The following is a 24,023-nucleotide window of genomic DNA, read 5'->3' as shown; positions in this document are numbered from 1 at the left end:
AGGGAATAGGGGAAGGTAAGGAGGGAAGGGAATAGGTTAGGGGATTGGGCCTCCGGTAAACTCACTCACTCGGCGAAACACAGCGCAAGCGCTGTTTCACGCCGGTTTTCTGTGAGAACGTGGTATTTCTCCGGTCGAGCCGGCCCATTCGTGCCAAAGCATGGCTCTCCCACGTAACCCCAGTTATTATATCATTTCACTGGAAATTCTGTCCTTTTCTTCCGCCCGTCCATTAAACTCGATCAAAATCCGTTCATACCGTTTTTCCGTGAGGAAGTAAGAAACGTTAAGAGACAATATTAAGAAACTATATTGTTATAGCCTTTATAATATTGTGTGATTATAAATGTTAGTATCCCGATATTTTACGCTAAAAAGAGACTAAACACGAATAATAATAAAGAAACACACCTTCTATATCAACTTTGACTCCTCCCGAAGTTTCAGAAGTATTATCTTCTATCTTCTTCTGTACTATTCCTGTGCTGTTCTCGCCACAGTGACTCCTCTTGTCTGTGACGTAATAGAACTGGAAAGAAAGAAAAAAAAATTAGAAAGAAAGAAAAAAGCAGCTGCGAGTTGAATAATTTCAATTTTCATAATTGCTATGATGTTAATTGGTCTGGACTCTGGAGACAATTGAAAGTAGGGATGTACCACTTTCTAAAATATCGATAAACATACATAATCCTTATTAATATTATTTTAAATGCGTAGTTTGTCTGTGTATATATTATATCACGACTATTTGTCAATATGTCTATTTAAAATATTTTTTTTATATTGCCTGCGTAAGCGTAATCCACAAGTTTAGCTATCAAATGAGACCTTTTTTATTTTCATAGGATATTTACATTAGAAGTATTGGTCAAATTAGTGAAGGCCCGAGAAAAACTAAAATGGATGTCATTTTACAACCGTGATAGAAATATAAAATTTGAGAGCTAATTTGTCGATTATATATGCCGGACGCATTGTATAATATCTACAAGTATTTGTCAATCTGCCTATTTGATATAAATTTTAATAGACACGTCATTAATTTGTCTGTCTGCATCATAAAGTTCATAATTATACCTAGCGGAATAGATCAACAATCTCGAGCTGTCAAACGAAACCGAAATTGGTTTCATGTGTGTGTAAAAATATGTGTAAGTATACACTTACACAAGCATGATTGAACATGATTTCTATGAGATTAAATTGTCAACGTGCGGCACGTGCCGACTGAACGTCAAAAAAAAAGAGTGCTGCTGTCATGTATCACACGTCTCTTTTTACCACGCAGTGTTACTGATAGTGGCATCTCTCTTGCTCAGGCCTTTGTTTCCCTATTCCGTTAGGTATATTAACTTTATGGTCTGGATGTAGTTATATATGTTGAACTATGTGTTGAACCGATTTTGGGTAAATTTGGGGTGGAAATACTTTGAGTATCTACTATCTAGTGACGAAATAAATATTCGCAATTCTTATGTTTCTTCCAAACTGTCAATTAATTGAAACGTTAGCGTAATCAAATAGTTTTTAGAGCATTTATTTTTGCAAATACCTAAGAAATTTTTTGTCTGTATCGTTACAAAATTGAATTATAATGTGAACAGTGTAGAAAGGTGACCTTGTGGTCAGTTGAGCGAAAAGAGAACGTTTAACGTTAAACGTAACACGCCAATAATATATTTATAAACAAACAATACAATTACTAGAACTTTTTTCTTCAAAGGTTCAAGGATTCATAAAAAATAAATTTTTGTTCTAAAAATATGACAGCTGTACGTACGTGTATTCATTACAAATTATAGTGACTAGAGATCGCCCAATGGTCGAAATTCGACCTTAGTTTCAATGACATTAGGACTACTAAGTACCTATATTTTGTAAAAAAACATTGACTTTATCATATTTTTTTCAACTCTTGTCTCTGGGACTCAGCTGATCTCAGACTGGCCGTGTAAGCATTGTCTAATAGTATCTAAGACTTAATAAAAAAAACCATAATCCATTTTCAATTTGTCACCTTGTTGTCAACAGACTTCAAACATAAATAAAAGAGTATAATTCGTATGTATAGGCTTGTCACTAAAAAATGAGTCATTTTTCCTAGTGTGTGTGTTGTAGTGTGTGTAATGTTTTATTTGTTAAAAAAATGTATGATAAAAGCATAATTTCAAAATAATATTAGTTCGATGCACTCCTTCAGCATATAAACTATAACTGTGCAAAATTTCATTCACCTACGTTTCCCCATTTTTCGTCAAAAGGGATACAAAGTTTTTGGCTCACGTATTAATATAAATATAGATAAAGTGGCGCAAATTGTCAGCTGTAAGGTGTCGCCATAATTCTGTACCATGTATTTTATAAATGCAAAAATATTATGTCTGTCTTTCATGTCATAACGCTTAAACTTCTGAATCGATTTTGATTATACTTGTTAAAATATATATGTCTTAAGTTTGTATATGTACCTAAAAGAAATAGGAATTTTATCTTAAAAAAAATATCCACAGACGAACACAATTTTGAAAATTCTAACAGTTTAAGGTTCTTGTTTATCGTGCTGAAGCAATAGGGACAAGTTATTATACGTGACTAGATTAATGTGAAGTGAATTGTACAAAATATGATTACATAATCACACAACTTCATGAATATTAACATGTACAAAATATGACAAGGTATCCAAATTATATTTTGACGACAGGGTGAAGTGGGTAACTAACATTTTATTAATTATTTATTTTTTCTCTCATTATTTGATTCTTGATTGAGACTTCATCATCTGGCTAATGTCTGGCTATACATAAAATCCACTTTTTTATTTCATATAATTTTTTCGGTCCTAAAGCCTCCATTTATGCAAAAAGCGCCAATTTTCGAAGGCTGGCGTTTCTGCAGCGCCGTTGGAGCGCCGCGCGTTCGAAGATGTATGGGGGTATAAGTTGCGTTTTATAGCAAGCCCTTGAGCAGCGCGCTCGACTATAAAACGCGCGCGCTCCAAAACGCGATAAAACCAGCCATAAAGAATTGCTTATAAAAACTTTAACATTAAAAATAATAAATAGTTGAATTTTTATTACTGTTGTAGTTATTTTTTATCACAACTTAACAAGTAATATTATAAAATGTTACTTTTATGGCACAAATATAATTAATAATTTTGTTTATTTCGAAAAATTTACAACTTTAATGTTACAAAATATATTTTCTGATTTTTAAATACAATAAAATAATCTTTAATACCAGTAGAATATTAAAATTCAATTGCATTAAACTGAGTAAGTAGCTAAAACAATTTGCCTGACTTTCGAAAAATTAATGCTTTTAGAAAAACACACTCTATGTTCATAAAAAGTACCTGGCCAAACTACATAAATTATAAATCTTAATAACTGATCTGTAAATAATCCATACCATCCATACTAATATTATAAATGCGAAAATGTATCTGTCTGTCTGTCTGTCACCTCTTCACGCCTAAACCACTAAACCAATTTTGCTGAAATTTGGTATAGGGAGACTTTGAATCTTGGGAAAAGACATAATATAATACTTTTTATCCCGAAAAATGTACGGTTTCCGCGTGGAAAACGAAATTTGGGGCAACGGAGTTTTGGGAAGCATCTCGAGTGCTCTATAAATAATATTACCTAGTATAAAATGCCATTGGCTCGCTCCAACCGGTTACGTGGGACTTGCCCGTAACAAAACGTAATCCTTGCATAACCCGTTATAACCCGTAGTCTAACGTAACTCTAAAGTATGTACAACTGTATTTGGAATTATCGATTGACTGCTACATTTATAATTATAGACTCTGTTGTTAGTAGTTTTTGAATTATGAAAATATTAAATTCCTAAGTTGATTCTTTTGCATCCTAAACGAATATTGTAAAAGTAAAACGAAAATTGTTCTATTTTTTTTACAATAGTTGACTACAAGTATGTATGTAGTTGAAAAGGAAGCTAGTAGATTTTTCTTGGAAAATTGTAAGGTTCTCGCGTGATTTAAGCGTATGTAGAAGAATCTCAGTTTATTGTAAAATTATCTCAGACACTCGTGAGAGAAAAGTATGTAAGTCATAAATATTTATAAGTATGGGAACACGTATTTTATTTTCTTTAATAATGCTTAATATTATTCATGGAATAAATATTATGTGAATTACTATCACTCACAAAAATAATACGAAAAATGTTGATAAAATGTTTTTCGTCGTATAATTCGTACAAAATATGAAACAGTTACAATTATTGAAATTGATACAAGCGTCAATTTCTTGTTACAAAGAAAGGGAAATAATAATTAGCATTGATAAAAATGTTTATCGATAAATTTAACATTACACATCCCTAATCTTTAAACTCATTGTATTGTATTAAGTATGTGATATGTTTACAAGTTCTGTATTCAACAAAGAAACTGGAGAGTTTCAGTATACATCTCCTTGTTTACTGGAAATGGAATACAAGACAATAGTCGTTAAATGACACGCAAAAAAACAAAACTAAAAAAATTAACAAAATTACGACGGATTCAATGTTGTTCATTGAACTCGCCTGAATATTGTAATGCAATAAACAAGAAAAAAAATGTTTTTTTACAGTTTGCATCGAGTGGCCTATAAATTAATATCTTACCGGTTTTTTAAATATCATCATTTTGTATCTGCGCCTCACATTGTGATATTCACACTCTTCATCTAAACTAGAATCACACGTATTTCTAAACATTTCAACGACAAATCATCGATAGTTAATATCGATGTTTATCGAGTCTAAATGAAAACACGAATATATTTTTGATGACCAAATTTATTTGTCGTTAAGCTAATTTATTTTTAATTTTATCGATATCGCGAACACGTGTTAACAGCACTAGACACATGGATATACTGATGTGGACGCAATACAAAAAACTAAGTCACTTTGTTTACAGACAATGAGGTTCTTGTCGCGTATAATCGTTGATTCAAATAAAACATAGATTAGATATCGATAACCTAGTGTCGTAAAAAGAGGTGTGTGGCTTACAATTATTTTTCTGTGCCACATTCATACTTATATTATAAATCCAAAAGTTTGTATGTCTGTCCGTCTGTCTGTATATCTGTTACAATAGCTTTACTACGACAGTCCCATACAGACTATATAGGCTTTATAAAAAAGGCGTGTCTGGTGTAATGTCACGCGGCTCGGCAAAGGCCATAATATTAATATGGTCAAAAATGTCATACCAGTTCTGACATTTTATAAAACTTATTTGCCTCCTGGGTTGGACCCTAAATAATAATAAATGTAAACCTTCTTATAATATTATTAGCTGTGCCCCGCGGTGTTACCCGCGGTTTCAGTGATATATTATAATACAAAAGACTATGAGAAGTACCAATAATGGGGTAAAAACCTTTCAATAAATATTAAAAAAAAATCTCGTGTCTCAGTGTTTGTGCACGAACTCCTCCTAAACGGCTCAACCGATTTTAATGAAATTTTGTATGTACATTCCTTAGGCCTGAAAATAGGTTTTTATCTACTTTTTATATTGATACTAGAAATAATTTATAAGGCAAAACAACGTTAGCCGGTTCAGCCAGTTATGATTATATTATATTTTTAATTATTTATACTTATAATGTTAGATATCTTTATAAAGAATTCAATTAAATATATTAAATTCAAGAATTCTTGAAGTCACATAAAAATAATCCAGAGTTAGAGGAAATTGCAAGAGCACGGAAAACTTATAACGCCATATAGGGACCAAAGCATACCAGCATCTTGCCCAATCACGTGAAGTCCCTCACGTGAGTATTGGCACATGTAAAACGTGACTTTCGAGTACTGCTATTATGTTAATAGTGTTTTAAGGCTCGTTTAGATGTGAGCGATTTGCAGGCACTGATGTTTCTTCGTAAAAAATTGGAGGAAAACAAAAAAAAAAATGCTAAAGACAAATCTAAAAGATATAGCTATTTAGGTTTACGCTATAAATTCTAACAAAATATTTTGTTTCAAACTAAGTTGCTCAAAAAAACTTGATACTGACCAATATTTCCATACTTTTTAAATGACGTTTCTATGAAGGTAGGAACTTCTGACAACACGTAATAATAATTATGCTACTAATACTACCATAATATTGCTACTATATTACACTATTTCTTGTTGTAAACAACAACACTTATATAAAATTAGAATAAATCACAATTACTGTAACTTTCATAATTTCATACACATAAACTGTAAAGTTTGACATCGAGTTGTAATTTTTTTCTCGATTCCAAGTTCCAACCCAAAGGTGTGGTCAGTGGTGTAACTGACGCTTTACTCATGGATTCACTACAGATTGTTGAACACGGAAATATTATGTTGTGTAGTGTTTATAAACAAACGTCTTATCATTAAGACGAGTTGGTTTAAATCTATAAATAATACCTAATCTTAGAGATTATTGGAACGTAGTTCCTTATCGCGCGTTGCGCCTTGCGGAGGCTAGACTGAAAAAGTTGTAACGACCCTTTTTTATTAGTACCTGCATGGTAGGGGCGGAGGGCGTTGATAGTTTTTTTATTGAATCTTAATACTGTTAGACAATTTATAATACACGGCCAGTCTGTCATTATTTGACTTAATTAATCTGAGACTGTCGCAGGAATTATGTCTAAAAAATAATAAAGTCAATATTTTGACAATAGAATATCAATAGCAAAGAGTTGAAATTTGAAACTTATAATTTATTTTTTTATTTGAGGTCGAATTTCGATTATTGGGCGATCTCTAGTATTGAGAAATAGACTCCTATATTTTATAACTTCGTTACATCCGGGTGTCCCTTGACACCTCTCAAGTTTTTTACTATCTACATGTTGCATAGCTCTCCAATAAATTGTATTGTTATAAGAGTTTCTAACGAATGAACCTAAATACTACTTGACTGATTTTGAAATATTTTTAAGTAGGTAAATGTAAAACGTAACATTGTTATCAAGAAGCAAAGCGCGTGTACTCTGTATAAGAAATAAAACTGAATTTAAGTTAAATTAAATTCGTAGATGTACTTATAGACTCTTTAAATACTAGTTACTACATTATAGAGCAGTGGTTCTTAACCTTTTAGTCATGAGGAACCATTTTACCAAATGTTTGTCTAGCCGGGGACCACCCAGTTGGTTTACCTAAACTAAGAGTTGTTTGATAAAGAAAACAAGCACGACTTTATAATTAGCAATTATTTAGTACTTTTTTTTTATTTGGCAAAAATTTAAAAGTCTTACAGATGTTAATTATTAAATGTGATTTTTGTGACTGCATACCACGGTGGCATTCCAAGTAGTCCGCGAAGCCATCCTTAAATTATATGTGGGAATTCAGAGGTTAGTAAAGAGTATGGACTACCTAGTCTCTACTTCAGCTCGAAGAACATGGAAAGACGACCGCTGGAGTAAACTTACTCCTGAATGGAGACCAAGGCTGGGAAATCGGGGTGTAGGTCGACCTCCAACTAGGTGGGACGACGATCTCCGCTTAGTTGCAGGCCCATGTTGGATGCGAGTAGCAGGAGATCGGTCATCTTGGCGTTCATTGAGAGAGGCCTATGTCCAGCAGTGGACGACTATAGGCTGATATGATTATTATTTAAGGATGGCTTCGCGGACTACTTGGAATGCCACCGTTAAGAACACAGAGTTTAGAAGGTTAAGAACCTGTTGTACAGTATACGTAGGAATTAGGATATTAGCTGCTTTTTGTTACGGAAAATATACGGTCTCCGCGAGAATTTCCGTGTTTCAAGTCTTGGGAAATATCTAGGATTTAAGTGAAATAAAATCAAGTTTTAATAATATTACGTCTTCGCTATATAAATAATATTATGTATTATTAATTTCAAACTAAGATCAAATACCTTACTGTAACGCTAAAAATATGTTGTATATTTATTATATTTCACAAACAGACTTTGAAAGCAACTTTGAGTATTATAATACTATGAAATCTTTTAATTATTTCAAATAACAAAAATATATAAAGCGTAGTATTTTTGCGTCGTTACGACAATAGCATGTTTAGGCCCACTTGCGCCAAAACTTTGAGTTAAATAAATAACCCGGGGCTTAATAACTCAGTGTTAACGTTTTTAATTTTTAACTCATACTACATATTGCACCAGAAGAATTTATCCCAGAGTCAACTAACCCGGGCTTATGTCATGTTCATTCATTCTTTTTACATCCAGCCAAATATGAAAGAGCGAATGCTGAATAATTTAAGTGTACTGCTCTCTCTCGCTCCACAGTACTTTAAATAAGGCTATCTCCTTATGTCAGATTTAAAATGACACGTGGTTCTATGTCACATTGTGTTGTGAATTCGAATTGTGATATTTTGTGCAAATAAATTAAGCGGAAAATGATAAAAATTGAGAAGAAACACTTGTGTCCAATGTTTATCTAGTCTACCTATTTATAAAGGAGTTCACTAAAGACGCACTAATCCAATGATATTATTATTAAACTTTGGTAGGGAATTACTTTTTATGCTCATGAGTATATTGCAATTATTTTCAATTTTATTTAATACACAGAGAACAGTTTTTTTCTAGGCGAAATCTTCGATGGAAATCTTTGTCTCTTTGTGAGTAAATACGGGACCCTAAACAGATCGGTCCGTTCTACTGCAATCCTTCTGTAATACGAGCCCGAACTAATGTATTCGATAATTTCTTCATCATCAGATAACAACCACTGATCATTTATCATGGTTAAACGCAAAATAAAACCGGTACCTATTACTGAACACAACAAAGTACATAAGTTATAACCGTAAAATCTTAGTTTTGATATTACTAACCCAGAGTTAGTTCATTTAACCTTCCGACATCGGTGGGTTAAAAATTTAAAAAATTAACTCGAGGTTAACTCCTAACTCTTGGTGGTGCAAGACATGATGTGAATTTAAATTCGAAGTATAATTTAACTCAGAGTTAAGCGTGTTAACCCAGTCTGGCGCAAGTGGGCCTTAGTTTGTTCTGAATGATGTCGTATTTGTACCGGGCTTCTGCCACAGACCATAGTATAAATATAATTTATCAAACAGTAAGCTAACTAAGTCTTCTTCATGACCACATCACATGCGAGCGCTATGATAATATATTGCAGTTTTGCTACTGAGTACTTCGACCACAGACTGAGTAAATCTTCCATAATAATATATTTTTTTTGTATGGGAGCCCTCAATTATTAATTCTATTTAAATTTTATTGTAAATTCATAAAGTGTAAATAAAACTAAAAATTATGTGAACTTTTCAGGTCGCTACCTGTTGTCGTCATTGATACCGAGCAAAAAATGATAAAAAAATCATGTTTGTTTTATGGGAAAACCTTAAATATTAAATTTATTTTGTTTTTAGTATTTTTTGTTATAGTGGCAACAAAAATATATTATATATTACTTGTGAAAATTTCAACTCTCTAGCTATTGCCGTTCTTGAGTTACAACGAGACATACAGACAGACAGACAGACAGACAGACAGACAGACGGACAGACTGACAGACGAACAGACATCCAAGTCTTAGTAATAGGGTCCCGTTTTTACCCTTTGGGAAGGAAACCCTAAAAACGAATCGGTAAATGTTCTAGCAAGCGCTAATCTCGAGAACGGCAGAAGCGAAATATAATACTGAAATTCTTTTTTTTTATTCTTTTGTGAATAAGGTTGTTACGGAAAAAATTTGATTAAGAACTAAATGGAAAATGAGAAAAAACAATTATTTATTATTTCTGATGACGCAACTTCGCCGATTTTGACAATTTAAACTTTAAATAATATAACTAATACGACGGGATGACATCCGTCGGGCCCTCTAGTTTAATATTATAAATTGCTTATCAGGTCATCAATTTGCGCCAAATTAACTTGTCAAGTATGAACTAAATCAGGTTTAAATATTTATTTTCACATGTAGGTTATCTTCGTGATAAAGGTAAATTTTATTACCTAAAGCGACGATAAGAATATTTCACACACTAACATTTTAAGTGTTGAGAGTTACTATATTAATTAAGTCTCAGTCTTAGTCTAAAAATTAATAAATTTGGTCTAAAAATAAGAAAATATGTTAGTTGTATTTTAAATAAAATGTTCGTAAAGGATTTCTAAAGATAGGTCTTAATAAAAAGAATCGTTAGGTGACCTAAGTACACTTTTATTAATTTCTAAACTAATACGAGTAGGTTTTAAAAATAAAATGTTATTAAAATCCTCAAGTAAATGTGACCTACCGCATCATTCTTCAAACTTCTAGACACTTATGAGTCATGGGCTACGAGTTATTACTTATGACATTGACAGAGCAAATAACACAACTAATATAAGGATTTTCTTTGCCGCCATATAGAAATATACGCCATATATCGCATTTTGAAGGCAGACGTTGGATTGTTGTAAAATTAGATAGTATCAAAAATTAATGGGGATTTTTCAACAAAATCGGCTTAGCGATTCGGGCGTAAAGAGGTAACAGGCAGTCAGACAGATAGACAGACACACTTTCGCAGAATATACATTATACATCGGTGATATAGTATTGAGATACTCGTTCTACAATATGCGCTTTTATAATTTTGGACGTGGCGGTAATATCGTGGACTTCCGCGGTAAAACGATAACATAGGGAAGTAAAATGTATGGAAATATTAATTATATGAAGACGTTTTTTAAATTTCCGTCGACGATAACTTTTAGGGTGATCGTAGACGACATACTTTTTGTGCGATCGAGTCGTCGTCTGCGATCTCCCTTTAACGTGCACGTTAGAGGACATCACGACGTCAACACTCTTCTGAACCGCACAAAACGTCCGCAGTGCGTAAAATCAAAAAGGCATTTAACGGACCCAACGTTTTATTGTGGTAGTCGGCGTCCACGATAACGTGACGACCGGAATTATAAAAGCGCACATTAGCTAACAGTGACACAGACATTCGATATTATCACGGTGATAACTGATAAGATACCCCTAACCTATTGTAACTATTCTATCGATGTCAAAGAACTCGCTTAGATTATTTTTCACTGAATATAATTTATTTATTTATTACATTATATTGTGACCTTTAAAAACTCTTTGAGTCTCTTGCAATAGATTATTGATTTTAACTAACTTTTAAATTGAGGGGAAAAATTACGGGCCCGGCCACATGGCCCGACAATTAAACAAAAAAAAAAGTGATTATCATACAATATGCTAGAAGTTTTATCTTCCGGCTTAATGCATTTAAAATTAAAATTTTAATCAAAATTGGCTAACATTAAATGATGGTTTTAAGCAAAAAACATCGCAATTTTGAAGGTTTTCAACTACAGCATTAACTTTTAGTGACGTCAATGGTATTAAACATTTTTTTTTTTTTTTTTTATTAAATAAGGGGGCAAACGAGCAAACGGGTCACCTGATGGTAAGCAACTACCGTCGCCCATGGACACTCGCAACATCAGAAGAGCTGCAGGTGCGTTGCCGGCCACTGAGTCTTCTACCATTTCGAGGCGAAGAGGAGATCATCGTAGATTAGCGACGTGGCCCCCCCGGAATGAACGTCAATTAAAGCAATATAACGCAAAATTTGTGTTACGATAATAATTTTTAAAATATTTTAATCTTGTCGATGCCCATTGCCCGCAACTCCGTTGCGCGTAAATTCGTTTGAACGTTTTCCGGAATGAAAAGTATCCTAGCCCTTCACAACGTATCTCCATACCAAATTTCAGCAAAATCGCCGCGGTCTGGGCGTGAAGAGATAACATTCAGATTTCAGACAGACACACACACAATGGCAATTCTAATATTATAATGAATGAATAATGATTTTTTTACCTAATTTCCGAAATAAACTTGTTGAGTGCCCTTTACAATTTTCCTCAACTCTTTTTCCTTATGATAACTCGTCTCTCGCGAAGGAAAATCGCGACTTGTGCAATTATCTACATTATAATATTCCTACATCCTGGATACCAATTGCCATACCTACCGAACATAAAAAAATATTATGACAAAGAAAAGACATAGTGTACAAAATTTAAAGTTTGTCGTTATACTTTTTGACCTGTTTTCTACAAGGCCATCACAACCTGTTACATTATAAGCCAACCCAGCCAAAGGTTAGATAGCCCAAAGTACAATAATAAGCAATTTCGTGCCAAAAGAATATATTTTGTCATCAAATACAATCTTACAATTCGTACAAAGTATTTATTTCTAATTATCGTATGTTTGCTAAACATTAGAAATGACGGGTGACGCATACAGGGTGATTCACATCCAGAAATACGCGACGCACCGTCTGCGCGCGCGCATTCCCGACATGTACGTACAAATTACAATGTAACCTTAGAGGAATTGACTCATAGGCCGACCTACCTAACTTGGTCAGATTTCGTCAGGCGTCAGTGGATCAGGATAACGTTTCCTTGTACATTAGAGAAAAATATATTGAATTGACAAAACTCGACCACATGACTAAAGGTCCGTCAACTTGCTCTATAGTACCATTGATTAATAATGAAGATGTGAGTGGAAGAATCGAACAAGTAACATTTCGTAACATACAGACAACAACTCATTTTTTTCCTAATTATTTTCACAAAACTTGTAACTTACCTACTTCATAACCTAGATAATATATCTGGCTATACATATTATAATCCACAGTTTTTCTATTTCAAATAATTTTTCCGGCCCTAAAACCTTTATTTAAGCAAAAAAAAATGGGAAGTTTTTTCTTGTAACCCACCTTATTCTTCCACTCACGTCTTGAATTATTTTTCGAAGAAAATTAGGAAATTGATTTATAGGCAGGCGAAACTACGTTTTTGGTAGGAATTTGTCCAACCCAGCCGACATCATCATTATTTCATTTCATCGTTTTAATCCACGAAACGTATTATTTTTCATTGTTTAATTGACTATCATAATAATATTATCATATAACAATTCAATTACAATAACTCAGTTAATGTGACGCCTTGATAATTTGGCTGCAGCGATATCGATTTTTTCGTTAATAAAGTTTATCGTCAGTATTCATCATGTCTTTATCTTTGAATTACCCAAAGCATAACACGATTGGTCAACTTTTATAACACAGAATAATTAATCAAAAAGAACTCTATAAAAACAGGGATTCTAATTTTGCCAACAGAGGAGAATGATTTAAGCTTCCAAAATGTGTACATAGATTAGTTCAAGAATACACTATAATTTGCCCATAGCTTATATGAAATATATTTATGGTTTTTAAATTACGCGACAAAAACCATTTTGTTGCTTACGCCCTTCGCATTTCTTGCTGTTCCATTTCTTGTTGTCTATGAGAGGCCGGCCAGGCGAAAACAAGCGATCTAAAACATATCCAAAACAATTTTTTACTTTAACGCGGCGTCACCTATCGGCGTAAATTGTCTCTAGTGACTTTTGCAATAAAGAAGGGTTTATCTGACTGCTGTCCGCTGCTATATCTGACTGCTGTCCGCTGATAAATAATTATTTTAAAATTACTGTGCTGCAGTGTTCTGTACTTTTCTGTGCTATTCAAGCAGACAACGTGATTTTCACCTCAAATATTAGCCATTAGACTGTTATATTCCAGTCTTCGGAGTAGTTAGACGTAATTCAAGTTAAATTAGTTAATTATCATTACCATAATATAGTTATATTACCTAACTTCTTAACAATTATCTGTTCTACTGACGTATATTCTAATTATTAACTTAATAAATAAAATTTTATAGCATTTTTAAACATCTTGGCTTTATTCTTATGACGTTAGGATAACTTGTACTTTAGTATGTTATTTTAGATTTTATAATTAATTAGAAAAATATTTAAAAGATTCTCAGTTATCTTGAAAAGTATAAAATATTTTATTTCTCCTTTAATACCCCTATATTATCACCCCAAAATCTCCACAAAGCTTTTAGCAAAATTTGCTAGGAGCATGGAGAAAATTCATCCAAGACAAAGTAAAGTGTAGTTTAACCACCAAAAAAGTTTGAGGACCGCGGACTACATCCACTTTGAAGATACATTTTAATGTAAGTATAGTGTTATTCATAAAATAATAATTATTTATTTTGTAGCTAATTACACATACATTGTTTTTATTATAATTACATTATCATCTCATTTCCGACGAGCTCGTCCGTCGAACCCAGTTATGTCGACCAAGGTGACCGAGTCAACCTCTCTCCCGGGGTGTGATCGTGTTACCGTATCATGCAATCGATTGCATATCGATATTATTACACATCGATTTTTTAAAGTGCATATTAGAATAAATTATATATTATATTTTAGGATTACGAATTTACGACTGCAAATTATTGCTAATAGTGACGTTTGTAAAGAAAACTCAATGTTTTCGTAGGCTACTACTGAAAATCTAATGTATAAAATTCTCGTGTCACAGACCACAGTGTTTGTGAGTGACCTCCTCCAAAACGGCTCAACCGATTTTAATGAAATTTTGTACGTTTACATTCGTTAGACCTGAGAATAGGTTATCTACTTTTTATATTGATACTTTTCTTAAATCGCGGAATTCTGTCTGTAGCGGTCATTTACTCCCTGTCAAAAAACTATAAACATAATTTATATGGTAAAACAACGTTTGCTGGGTCAGCTAGTTTTTGTTATAATATACCAGCAAATATCGATACTATACGATATCGAAACTCACCCGTCACTATCGAGTGAGCACCTGGTCATCTCCCGCAGGAAGTTAATAATTGGTTTCCATTCCACCGCGCAACACCATGTATACGGCATCGTTTTATGTCAATCAACAGACTAGTTTTGATGGATTCTTGTATTTTTTATGTATCTGCATTCTGCGTGTATTTTTATCTCCACTAATAACACCATGTAAGTATCACATGCATAATGGTAAATGTACGTTATCGACGCCCTTAAAGTTATGGTAAAGATCAAGTCTCAAGATACTAAGAATTTAATGGTTAGGTAAGTTACTTAAAAGGCATAACAATATATAATATAATATACTTGTTATTGTATTTTGTAACTTTACTAAATTAAAAAAAATGATAAAGATACCTACCCAACCTAAATATCTATCTACCAAGCTAAGTTATATTAATAAGCTAAGTTAGCTAGTGATATTTTAAAAGCTTGTTTGTTAGCTGCTTAACCACTCTGTTATACATGGCTTTGTGTCAGTCAACTGCAGCCTGCGGGCACTGCGGGGTGATATCTTTCGATCAAAGTCAACAGTTTTGAAATTACATATTGGCGCGTGTTTTCAAAGACTTCTATTTAAACTGAGGTTAAATATAATTCTTTGCATGTTTTGAGCTCGCCGTACACCAAAGGCTTTTATTTACACCAAAGGTACCTAGGGAGTGAAATAAAAAATTAAATGAAAAATGTTTTATTAAAAAAAAGTTATAAACTAGCTTTTTGGGAAACTACAATGATTCTTAGCATTGCCTCTACAGTGTACAATATTCCAACTGAACCACCGCTTTGGGAACTTTTATTTTTTATTTTTTATGAAATAAGGGGGCAAGCGAGCAAACGGGTCACCTGATGGAAAGCAACTTCCGTCGCCCATGGACACTCGCAGCATCAGAAGAGCTGCAGGTGCGTTGCCGGCCTTTTAAGAGGGAATAGGGTAATAACTAATAGGGGAGGGTAGAGATGGGAAGGGAAGGGAATAGGGGAGGGTAGGGAAGGGAATAGGGGAGGGGATCGGGCCTCCGGTAAACTCACTCACTCGGCGAAACACAGCGCAAGCGCTGTTTCACGCCGGTTTTCTGTGAGAACGTGGTATTTCTCCGGTCGAGCCGGCCCATTCGTGCCGAAGCATGGCTCTCCCACGTATAAAACTAACCTGGCGGGAAGAACTAGCGCAAGAAACTCGGGCGGACTCATTTAAGATCCCTAAAACCAACTGCGGTTTGCCTTCAGCCGTATACGGAGGGATGCCCTTGATCTGTCTAACACAGGACTCCCTCCACGACCGGCCGGCCAAGCGTTCCCTTATTTTGGACTTCCTCCAAAGTAAGGGAACGCTTAGGCCACTTAGATCCCTATTTCAGTATTAGAATGTGTGTTGCAATGTGTCTGCCTGTCAGTCATCAACTTCTACTGTAGCTCTACCATGAGTTTAAAGCTATAGTATTTTTCGATACTCGATACCGACTACCGTAAATTTTAGTATGGCAAATTTTACAGCGCCTTTAGCGGTTACTTATGCAAGTAACCGATAGAGGCGCTGTAAAATTTGCCATACTAAATATTTACGTAGTCGGTATCGAGTATCGATAAATACTATAGCTTTAAACTCATGGTAGAGCTACAGACGTGTATGTCAGTGATTCGTAGTAATCAAATAGGAAAACCGATTTTGATCTGTCTTTAAATATTACTTCTGTTTCATTTGTGTTATATCAGAAGTCTTAAATTAGTTAATATAGCAAAACAAATCATAAACATAATATTATCAAGTAATCGTATATCATATTTTATTGCTTTGTTTACAAAATACATCGGTATGTTGATATTCAGAATGGATCACGATTTTTAAATATACTTTACTTTAGGAATTATAGTATTTTTTATACGTAAATAAATAAAGATAAATTCTGTAGGTCTTTAAAAACTATAAAGTACAAGCCGAAATAATATAAATGGTAGAATTTGTTTGAGTTTAGGCTTTGAAAGGTATGATGCCCATACAAATCGCAAAAAATATTTGCTCTTTCCGCACTTTTACTTGCACAGTGAACTCTACTTAGGGGACCATATACACACCCAAAAGTATTATGAATTATTAGTTTTATTACACTCTGTAGGATTATTGTGATAATAACATCTTCTAGAATCTAGGGGTTTTATATAAGGTGAAAAGTTATTAGGCAGTGCTACGCATTTTTGCAATGGGTTAAAATAATTTAGTGTACTTGCTAGCTTGTTTCTGCTGTTTCATTTTTCACTTCTGCAAGCAGAGCTCAGCCCGTTGTTTTTTTTTTCATATTATGAACTATGAAGGTACTAGACTACTCGAACTCGACCAAGCCAACTAGACGAATGTCAAATCTTGCTCTCACCTTTTAATTTCATAGAAATAAACCTTATTGCTGCCACGGAAACCATCATGGGCGAGTCCAACTCGCACTTGGCCGGTTTTTGTTTCGAAACTTTGTATTAACAAATTTCGCTAACTAGTACTAATTGGTCCTTGAATATCACTAGATATCCTCTATTCGCTTTAGGAACTGCATCAAAAATAATTTAAAATGGTATTGGAAAATCGTTTTCAGTCGCTATTGATTGGAACAAAATGAAGAGACTCGCACGCTTATGTTTTATTGTTCCTTCCGTAGTTAACAGTGTAATTAAATTTTAAACGAGCGCTTAACACTTTTAAAATAGGAATGTATTTTATGCGAACTAATAAATTTTTAAGTTCACTACATTTTTGTGGGCAAAGCACTTTTAAATACGAGTAGGAATGGTTTTTCACTTTACGATAATTGAAAAAGAATACCAGCGTTATTGTACTATCGAAGCATACCGCGTAACGAATACCGATATACTAGTTTATTTGGGATGAATCGTTTCGATCCATCGCTAATAAACTAGCATGAACTAGTAGGTTCTTTTGGGATTTTATACCGGTATATCTCATACTAGGTTGGTGAACCTTTTAAATGTTTTCCGTCTATAGCAACTACAGCGGGATTATCTTTCATCGGCTCATTAAGAGGTAACAAACAAAAATTGATAAACAGATTATCTTATAGAAATAAAATAAGCATGGATAATGGATATAATATGGTTCTTGCATTAAACTTTTCTGATTCCCGCAAAGGTATAGCGGAAGGCTTCCGCGAATCCTTGGAAAAATTATAAAAGGTATAATTATTATAGTATAATTTGAAGCGCTAGACACTTCTAGTAATACTATAGTTAGTAGTACCTTAGCGACTGTTGTCATTCTTAACACAGCTCATTTTAAAACAAGGAGGTAGATTTTAATGATAATGTATGCTTCAGTGCAAATATCTCAGGATATGGATCGCTGTTACAAATATTTTGAGTGAAAATGGGGATTGTCCTTTTTTTTTTTAATTTTGCTCATTACAAAAACATTTCGAGGAATAAGGTCAGTGATCGTTTTTCTGTATATAAACAAAAAAATACCCATTAGTTACTTTACCATTTACCATTATATTTTTGAACAAATATGTTTAACCTTTAAATTAGCAATAAATTCGACCAACATTACGTTTCGAACTTTTGGTAAGCTTCTCGTATCAGCTTTCACATAATGAGAACTTGCATTTGACGAACCAGCCATTATAAATAAGATTGAAAGGAAATTTAAAACATACTGCAGAGGTCAATTGGCCGCCGACGATGACGTCAGAGCGAAACTTTAAAAATTTATTGAGAAAAAAACTAGCCAATGAATTTCAAAATTATTTAATTTATATACTTAACATTTATTTTAACGAAAAAAAAAATATATAAAAGTACATGTGATTTTTTTTGGACAATGCCCATTGTGTCTTCTCTCCCTCTGTCTTACGAATTTTTGATCATCACATATCCTGACGCGAGTTTTACATTTTTACGCACCCCAAAACGGTCATAACACCGCTTAATATTCATTCATTTAAAAAAATGTAAGTTCAATAATTGTGTTAATGACGAAAATCAGGCGATGTTGATCTTCTTTCCTATACTTTTTGATTAATATGCCCAATAGGATAGCCAATAGGCATAAAATTATGTAATGCGCATTATGACTTCTAAAATATTGCGATATCAAAACAAAATAAGTTTATCCGCTTTTGCGAAACTTGTCCATTAATCGTATTTTTTGGATAAAAAACTATTTGAGAATATAGAAATTCTATAGAGTTCTCTAGAATATACGCCGAATGTTTTTTGGCATTTACATAAAAACATATTAATTTCTGATTTTTAAGTAAGATAATGTCTTGGATCGGTTCATATTTTGTTGTTACTTTTATTTTCTCATTCATATATCTATATATATCTCAGTTCATATTTCTGTTTTCTCCAGCATTCGATATGTTTGTCCCAGATAATCGAGGTTGTGGATGTCCTTATGTGTGATTTTGGAATGTAAAATGGTCGAATGTAAATTTGAAAGCCTCTTACCAGTTCAAGGTCTGTCTTGTTGTCATGGCGTAACTCGATTTCGTCCTCATTTTATGTCTGTGGTAACCTTATCATAAACTCGTATATTTATAAGCAGATGTGTGTTTTTAATTTTAATGTTATCCTGTAAGATAATATTTTTATTATAACTCTCCCTGATTCCACAGTTTATTGACTATCTTATAAATGAATTTAAAATTTTGTTAGACTCGCTAAAACTCAAAAAGCTTTGGCTAATTATTGTCTTGAAATGCTCAGGAAGTCCAAGGAAGGTTTATATTAGGAATTAGGATAAAAGTGATGCGAAGTTCACCAGGACATCTAGTTATTAATAAAACAAACAAATATACTTTCAGGAAACAATTATTAGAGTTTAAAGATTGTTCGATCTGTCTTCCATATCTGTGGTATACTTTTTGTCCACTTTTAAACGCATTAAACCAGTTCCCGGATCCGTACCGGAAATTATGGTGGCGATCCCACGCTCCCACGGTGGTTAAAAAACCAATTCCGATATAGTGGTGTAAGTATAACACCGCCGATAGAATCCCAAAGTGTCAAGTGTCAATCAAATAAAGGAACTTTGGACTGCGCTGCTTAGAAAGTTTAGGCAAAAAAGAAACGTGTGGCACTCGGGGACTGCCGCTGTATTACATAGCATTTTCTTTATCAACTTATTTAATTATTAATTCGCATACGTCTAGTCGCACGCACATAAACACCGTGGCGAAGTCTGGCAACGCCGCACCGACGGTGTTAGGTGTTTTCTTTATGGACTTTCTTGATTCGGTCGCCAGGCTCGAAGCCCGCGATAAAAGTAGCTAAAAATAAAAAATAAATCGCAGCCATCTAGCTAGAATAATATTATTTTTAGTAAAAAAAAATTATTAATACTAGTAAGATTTTGCTATTTAATCGAACATTAATAGTTCTTCAATTCAGTCCAGACCATATCGATAGTAAATAATAATCGTACAACTAAACGGTATTCTTGTAATATTACATTATGTCAACAAACGTTTAACGTTTGAGTTATAAGTTATAACTTATAACTGTACGGCCATTTAAGGTCAATGACCCCTTCTGCCTGTACCTCTTTGCTTCATTCGTGTTATAGATACATCATTATTTTAAATTTTTTCCCTTTAAAAGGAAAATAACACAATATTTACGAAAAAACGCCAAACATAATATTGTGAATTCTAAACCGCCACAAAACACCTGCAAGTTGCGTCATAGAAATTATAATTTATTTTTATAGCGTTAGTTAGGTAGTTTGTTTTGAATTTTCTTCAATCTGGAAAATAAATTGAAATTTCAATTAGTAAATTATTGTTAATACTTTTAAAAGTGCTTATTAATAATTGCCTACACATAATTTTAAGGCGAATGTCATTTATTGGCTTATAATATTTTAGAAGTCATTAGTGGCTGTCATTACTATTTCATCCCTATAGACTTCACCAAACTGCACTTCTTTCACTTAGAAAACATGCATAATTATTATACCATATAAACAAGAAAAATTGTTTGAAGCTGTCCAAAACTCTGCTGCGCCGTAATTCATTTATTGCATAGGAACCGTACATTTTTCCGCTTAGATAAATATCATATTATTACTACTACATTTTATCTAAATTTGTTTACGCGTAGAAAAATGTCATCGTTCTTATTTACGTGGTTTTCTAACCACAACTTTAAACTCTTAACCTTTAAAACACACGGCTTCAGAAATAACACGAAAAATGAGTCACATAAAATATCATGTCATAATTTCTTAGAACAACAGTTAGACTGCAATTCAGTTTAATGGTATTAACATATTATTATTTTGAAGTACAGGAAAATATCGTTATTTTTTAAATTAATTTTATGAATATGAGCAATAATTTTATTACAATTAATTTATTGGCAAAGTCTACTTAAAGCATTTATGTACTATCAGAGTAGTTGATTCATAGACAAATGGCGGATCTACGTATTTTGGTCACAAGTAAAGTCAAATATAGTTGTAATCTTGTTGTAATATAAAGTTTATTTAAATTGTATAGTCTTCGACATTAGCACAGTATTACAAAATTAAATATTGTAATACTGTGACATAAGTTTCAATGTTGGTGGCTGTATTTAGTAAAATCAAGGTGAGCACGCGTTTTCACGTTTTGTACTAGCTATACATGGAACATTAGGTTTGTTTAAACCTTATTTGGTCGCTGTTAAGCATTAGTGTCCTAACCCACAATTTTTTTTGTTGTTAAATTTTGAATGCAGTCTTGTTCTAAATCATCTAAAGAACATGCATTCATAACTCGATACGTAATTTTTTTTGGATTAGTACACGAATGCTTAACAGAGTCCATTTATAGTATAAATGAAAAACTGGACTGCCTATAAGTTTGCCTAAAGTCTAAATCCTTATTCATGACCAGAACCTGTACTTTCTATTTCTTAGTTTTAGGAGTAGAGTATATAGAGATATGTAGAGTAATTATTTCAAACATAATTTAAAGAATTAATAGAGTTAGCAAATATTATGTGCTTATTACATAATATTATTATGAAGAAAGATGGTGTTTATTAATAGAAAATTAAATGAAGAGATCGTTATATTATATACTTGTAATAATAATAGATAATAATAATATAATAGCTCCCACACCGGTTTCGGTGACGGTGGCCGGTTTCATTGAAACCAGGCCAGCTACGCAGGAGTAATTTTATAGTGCCCAAGTGTGAGCGCAGTACACAAGAGCACTCTCTATTCCTTTACTCTCATAACCCAGTGGGACGGACAACCGACACGACTGGCGAGAGATCAGGCGCAGGACCGACTTTTTACATGCCCATCCGACGCATGGATCATCTTACTTGTCAGACAATCAGGTGATCAGCCTGCATTGTCCTAACCAAACTTGGAAATAACATGTTACCAACGCGGGAATCGAACCCACGACCTCCGAGTCAAGAGCCGCGCTCTATACCACTAGACCACGGAGGCGTTAAGTAAGTAGGCTTGTAAGTAACTTCTAAAAAAAGAATATAAAAAGTATAAGATTTCATTTCAAAAGATTATAAGCCCCCTGGTTCTTTTCAATTATCTTAGTTGGGGGTCTTCATTCGTAAAGTATTCACAAATAACCATCCTACCAGTATTTACAACCCATTGACAAGAATCACAAAAAAGTCAATGATGTTCACCCAAAGTGCGTCAGGGGAAGCAAATTTTTATTTTATTTTACTCCATAATTTAAGTACACCTCAATAAACAAGAACAACCGTAGTAAGTATAACGAGTCTGTCTGTTCCCCTTTACGTTCAAATCGCTGTATTAATTTTAATGAAATTTGATGTAGAGATATTTTTAATCGCGGGTCAGAATATTGGGTAGCTTTTATAGCAAATTAAGGCCCGACTAACGAATTTTTGCCAAAATGACGTCGTTAATATTTGAAGAGCTCGACTATGTATAATTAGTGTATCGTGTATAACTTATACAGTTCTATGATAGAAGTTCTTAAACTATTGAACCAATTTTGATCTAGCTGGCGTGATCTAAAAGTTTAGTTAAGTTAAAAGACAATATTATGTTATTAGAAAATAGTAACAATTTACTTCAAATATTTAGTGTGGGTTTTAAGTAATATGCTTTTAAAATTCTACCCTCGCTTCGAATTTAGTGTTTTGGGTTACTTAATCTGTAAAATGACTTACCGGATAATAATGCAACTATGTATTTCAATAATAACACACTCTAGTCGTTGTCTAACCACGTAATAACAAGTCCTTCGAACAATCTTACAAAATTTTACAAGTATTTCATAAGATCTTATATCTTTAAACGAGCAATTCTTGTATATATACAGGGTGTAACAAAAATAAGTGATAATACTTTAGGGTGTGTACGTGTTCCTTGTAGACAGTTCACTGTGAAAGTAGCAGCGCTGAAAGACCAAAATTTTTTTTTCACTTTTGTATGGGGAAACTCGTGACGCTCGGACCCTTGCCCATACAAAAGTGAAAAAAAAAATACGTCTTGCAGCGCTGCTACTTTCACAGTGAACTCTCTACAAGGAACACGTACACACCCTAAAGTATTATCACTTATTTTTGTTACACCCTGCATATACAGGGTGTAACAAAAATAAGTGATAATACTTTAGGGTGTGTACGTGTTCCTTGTACAGAGTTCACTGTGAAAATAGCAGCGCTGAAAGACCAAACATTTTTTTCACTTTTGTATGGGCAAGGGCCCGAGCGTCACGAGTTTTCCCATACAAAAGTGAAAAAAAAATTTGGTCTTTCAGCGCTGCTACTTTCACCGTGAACTCTGTACAAGGAACACGTACACACCCTAAGGTATTATCACTTATTTTTGTTACACCCTGTATAATTGGAATCTCGGAATCGGCTCCAACGATTTTCATGAAATTTAGTATATAGGAGGTTTCGGGGGCGATCGATCTAGCTAGGAATCATTTTCAGAAAATGTCTTTTTATTCGTGTTCTATCGATAATCGATAAACTGAAAAATATGACTCATCCTGACATCTATTGGCAAATAATAATACTATTTTGTTGGCAACTAATTGTTTTAACGATCAGCAGATGGCGTTATTAAGTAACACGAAGTCAATGAGTGTTTGCTATACCGAGCAAAGCTTGGTCATCCAGGTACTATTTACTTTTCTGTGGCATAAAATTAATGAAAATGCCAATGACATCTCATAAAAATGTTTATATTATCAGTTTTATGAATTATATTACAATAATATAATATATTGGTAGGCTTAGATTAGATTAGATTCAAAAAATATG

The 24,023-nt window shown here is 33.3% G+C and overlaps 2 protein-coding genes across 5 annotated transcripts in view; one reads left to right on the top strand and one right to left on the bottom strand.

The window, feature by feature from the left end:
- The window catches only part of LOC121739116 (adenylate cyclase type 2), a 192,962-nt gene that overhangs the window by 129,906 nt on the left and 39,033 nt on the right, over positions 1–24,023 (top strand). The window lies entirely within an intron of this gene.
- LOC121739117 (E3 ubiquitin-protein ligase SINA-like 5) overlaps positions 1–24,023 on the bottom strand; it is a 39,734-nt gene that overhangs the window by 15,242 nt on the left and 469 nt on the right. The window contains exons 1-2 of one of the 2 annotated variants that reach the window (XM_042131446.1): positions 4,642–4,777; positions 412–529 (exon numbers count right to left, since the gene is read on the bottom strand). In XM_042131446.1, coding sequence (XP_041987380.1) covers positions 412–529; positions 4,642–4,734 — 211 coding nt within the window. In that variant the 5' untranslated portion in view covers positions 4,735–4,777. Of the gene's footprint in view, positions 1–411; positions 530–4,641; positions 4,778–24,023 lie in introns of those variants that run through there. The other variant, XM_042131447.1, reaches the window with a different exon arrangement.

Source organism: Aricia agestis, chromosome Z (assembly GCF_905147365.1).
Source record: "Aricia agestis chromosome Z, ilAriAges1.1, whole genome shotgun sequence".
NCBI lineage: Eukaryota > Metazoa > Arthropoda > Insecta > Lepidoptera > Lycaenidae > Aricia > Aricia agestis.
Note: the sequence above shows the minus strand (reverse complement) of the source record. Positions and strands in the feature narration are given on the sequence as shown.